General features: G+C 37.7%; 1 protein-coding gene across 1 annotated transcript; it reads left to right on the top strand.

The window, feature by feature from the left end:
- Nucleotides 1–1,980: 1,980 nt before the first annotated feature.
- LOC133795997 (uncharacterized) lies at nucleotides 1,981–4,000 on the top strand. The gene is made up of 3 exons (XM_062233479.1): nucleotides 1,981–2,565; nucleotides 2,703–3,809; nucleotides 3,887–4,000. The coding sequence occupies exons 1-3, from the start codon at nucleotides 1,981–1,983 to the stop codon at nucleotides 3,998–4,000; spliced, it is 1,806 nt and encodes a 601-aa protein (XP_062089463.1).
- The last annotated feature ends 405 nt before the right edge of the window (nucleotides 4,001–4,405 follow it).

Below are 4,405 nucleotides of genomic sequence, written 5' to 3'. Positions count from 1 at the left end.
AATCAGAAGTGAATGACATGGCGGGCATTAATTACACATGGCTGGCACCTGGCATAACCTGTGTTCGACTATCGACCAGGAAGATATTCGTTATCATGCGATCGGTCTCTTCAAGCGACCAGTCTGGTCGTATGCACGTAATACGCGAAAGAAATCTTAGGCAGTTATGATGGAATCCGAAATTCTCTCCCATGATTTCCTGAGTATCCGATTATTTAGGAAATAATATCTGTAACAAATCAATGTAAATCTTCCCTGAGCTTATAAATAGAAGAAGAAGGCTCAGGGAAGGGGGGCCTTTTTTCTTTTTTGACTTCTAAATCGTTTGAGATTAGAGTTATCATATCAATCACATTGTATTGTTCTTCAGAGGTTGGTGAAACTCATTGAACCCTAGTTCTTTGATCACTCCCTTTGATTTTATATCAATAACAATCTAAGTGGACGTAGGTTATTACCAGATCCTGGGGCCGAACCACTATAAAATATCGTGTTCTTATTATTTTTGTCATCACATTCTTTTCAACGCATTCATCCACGTTAAGCGTATTTTGACTCCGTGTCAGTTGCCCAAAATCAGGGTTAACACATATGTAGAAATAATGGGATGTTCTCCAAAAGTTTGATTAGGGAATGAATATATATTCTCCTCAAAACATCTGTATAAAATGAGCACCTCCATGTTTCCCAATTGTTATGTTAAAAAATACAAAAGATTGCCATTATTAAAACTATAATACACATGCAATCAGTTTGGCTTTGTTACTGCTTTGAGTTAGTTTATTTTGTTTGATTTGTATTTGTAGTATGAATACCTCATTGACCAATTGACATTTCTAATAACAGCACCCCATTGGTGACCAATAATGTACCACAAAACCATGGTTCAAACCACTGCATTGCAAGAGTTACCATCTGATGTAGTTGTAGAGAATGATGAGGTGACTGAAGTCCCTGCACCAAGTGGCAATGCAGATGGTGTATTTGCTATTCTAATAGACTCTGTATATGAAGTTGACCCAATTGAAAATGCAGTTGACCCAACTAAAATTACAAATGCCAATCCAAACTTGCCACGACCAAAGAGGATGAAACAAGTTGCAAGGAAAAGGGCATGTCCTTCCCTATCCAGGTTGAGAACTTCAATTACTGAGGAAACACAAGTTGCTGGAACTGAGAAGGCAACCACTGAAGCTGAAATGGAAAATGATACTCCATGTGTTATAGGTAATGAGTGAAATTGTTTTTATTGTTGTTGTATTTTAAAATTATGTATCTAATTTTTTTTTGCCAATGTTGTTACAATCTCAGTCACAACAAGATATTCACCCCAGCTAGGTCCAATGTTTTTGACCTACCATTGTCCTAGCTCATCAAACGTGGTTGGTCCAAGTGAAAGGCATATGTATGAAACTCAAAAGGGCAGTCATATTGTCTATGAAGGTGAACAACTACAATCACTATCATCACCTACAGATGACAGTGACCTAGAATGGAAAGAAGGAAAGCACTACAGTGAAGAGGATGGTGAGAGTACAAATGCTGAGATGACATCATTGACAAGTAGTGATGCAAAACATGCAACTGGGCAATGTTATGATAGTGAAGAAGAGGGCCACATAAATTGGAAAAGAATTAGAAGAGATGAAATTGATCTTAACTCAAACATTTATGTACCTAAAAATGAGCAAATTTATGTTGATGGAAGGATAGTGCTTCGACAATGGTTGAGATTCCGCGACTACCGACATTTTGGTGACATCCTGAAAGATTTTGCAGTGTAGGAAGGTTTTGAACTTAAAAAAAATCAAGCATGAAAGAATTAGGCTAACATATGGTTGCAGAGGAATTGGCTGCCCATGGAGGGTACACGCCTCAATCACCCCTGATCAAAGAAATTTTGTGATAAAAACACTCAACCCAAGCCATACATGTCAGTGTGTGCGAAGAAATAGGACAGCAAATAGTACTTGGCTAAGGATGAAACTGAGAAGGTTGTTCCAATCGAATCCAGAAATGAATTTGAAGGGTATGCGAGAACACTTGAAGAATGAGTATGGGATTGAGGTCGACAACAGGAGGTTATGGAAGGCCAAAGGTGAAATTGAGGGTGACCATGTGCAGTCTTATGGCAAGATGAGAAGATATGCATCAATGATTATAGCCACCAACCCTGGTAGTACAACTATTGTGCAATCTGAGCTAGTAGCTGTGGAAACAAAAACTATAGAAGATGGCAATGAAGCTTCAGATTCTATTCCCCCAGTAATGAAGCCTCAATTTAAGAGGTGCTTTGTTTGTTATGAAGGTGTAAAAGCTGGATTTTTAACTGGATGCAAACCTTTTTTTGGCCTAGATGGTTGCCATCTGAAAAGCCCTTATAAGGGTATACTATTATCTGCTGTTGGACTCGATGCAAACATGCACTTTTATCCCATTGCTTATGCCATAGTGGAAGCTGAGAATAATGAAAGATGGAAGTGGTTTCTACAGCTTTTAACTGAGGCAATTGGAGAAAAAGCCATCAATGGACAACCTTGGTGCATAATGAGTGATAGACAAAAGGTATAGCCTATTTTCTAATCTATTGCATTTGATTGATTTGCTTCCTAGGTGATAAACTAAGGTGATTGATAGATTGGAGAAAATTATTATTATAGTATTATTATAGAATGACAATACACAAATTTCATATGATGCAGGGGTTAATAGAAGCCGTAAGCACTATACCAAATGTTAGCCATCGTTACTGCTGTTTCCATATTGAAAATAATATGGTGAAAGATTTTGGCACTTCTTACTTGAAAAACTACTTTTGGGCAGCTGCTGAAACGACAAACTTACAAAAATTTCATAATATTATGAACCAAATCAAATCATTCAACAAGGAGGCGTACACATGGTTGTCAAACATAGATCCTAAACATTGGACGATGAGTTGTTTCGACCCAAATGTCAAAGTTGAACACTTAACAAACAACCACGTCGAATCATTTAATGACTGGATAGAAGAGGTTCGCTTCAAGCCTCCAATAGATTTGCTAGAAGGCCTTCGAATCCAGAATTCAAATATGATGTATGCAAGGAAGGTCACGGCTGATAGGTGGCAAGAAAAATTAACTCCAAAAATACAACTGAAAGTTACTGAAATTTTGAAGAAATCAAGATTTGCTCAAGTCACTAGAGTATGGGATTATGAGTTTCAAGTGGACTACAAGAACAACAGCTACACTGTGAGATTAGATGAAGGTTATTGTATTTGTGGTCAGTGGAAAATTCGAGGGTACCCTTATGTTCATGCAGCTGCATGCATCAATAGTATAAGGGCAAACATTTATGACTACTGTTCAAATTACTTCACAACAGAACAATGGAGAAAGACTTATGAAAAAGTCATACACCCATTACCAGATGAGTCCATGTGGCCTCCTTTTGAGGATGAACTCCTTTTTCCCCCACCAGTTAGAAGACAACCAGGGAGACCAAAAAAGCATCGTAGAAGGAAGGTTGCAGGGGAAGAGCGGACCTTGAAACCTATATCCAGCTCAAAGACTTGCAAAAATTGTAAGGAAATTGGTCATACTAGACATACATGCAAGGCACCTCCAATTGTAGAACATCCAGCACCAACAACTCCAGTACAAAGAAGAGGCAGGGGACGAGGTAGAGGAATAGGTAGGGGCCAAAGCAAGGATAAGGCAACCACGACTGTTGCACCAAACACAAATTCTACTCAAGGAAACCGAGGGAGAGGTAGAGGAAGACCCCGTGGTAGAGGTCGTGGTGGCATTCGTCATGCAACAATCCAGGTTAAATTTTTTGATTGCTTATACATCACTAACCATGATCTCTTTTGTGTCTATTTTTAACTGCTTGCTTAATGTAGGATATGGAACAATCTGAGAATGAAGTTGAAGAACATGCTCAAGAAACTGAGGCTGAGGAGTTGACCACAGTTGAGCTACCACTAGATTTGTTCCAAACTCAACCAACACGGTGAATGCAATAGATTTGTCAGTTTAGGTCTGAGGTGGGTTTCTCTTTTGAAAAAAATGGTCTTTCTGAATGCCCACACAGTGACTGCATTTTGGCTTAAATTGACTCAACACTCTAAGTCTAATACCAAAAATGTATTTTGGTTACTGCATTTTGAACCTTGTAAGCAACACAAATGTATTTTTGTTATTATCTTATTTACTTTACTAATTGAAGAATGTAGTATTTTATCTATCTAATGAAAGCATGGTTGATGGACATTGGTGTATATATACTAGTGCAATTAACAAATAATACTTTGCATACCAACTTTAGATTAATTTCTTATAAAATTGAAGTAAAGTACAATAAGATCTTCTAAAAAGGTACCATTACAATACATTATTATTAGATTATTATCATACACAAA

Source organism: Humulus lupulus, chromosome 8 (assembly GCF_963169125.1).
Source record: "Humulus lupulus chromosome 8, drHumLupu1.1, whole genome shotgun sequence".
NCBI classification, from domain to species: domain Eukaryota; kingdom Viridiplantae; phylum Streptophyta; class Magnoliopsida; order Rosales; family Cannabaceae; genus Humulus; species Humulus lupulus.
The sequence above is the reverse complement of the archived record's forward strand: the minus strand, read 5'-3'. Positions and strand labels throughout refer to the sequence as shown.

What these genes read in the sequence shown, in the direction of transcription:
- LOC133795997 (XM_062233479.1), top strand. Translation starts at nt 1,981, where the DNA reads ATGAAACTGAGAAGGTTGTTCCAATCGAATCCAGAAATGAATTTGAAG. An exon ending in TAATGAGTGATAGACAAAAG is followed by an intron (nt 2,566 to 2,702) that starts GTATAGCCTATT and finishes CATATGATGCAG; the next exon opens with GGGTTAATAGAAGCCGTAAG. An exon ending in TTCGTCATGCAACAATCCAG is followed by an intron (nt 3,810 to 3,886) that starts GTTAAATTTTTT and finishes TGCTTAATGTAG; the next exon opens with GATATGGAACAATCTGAGAA.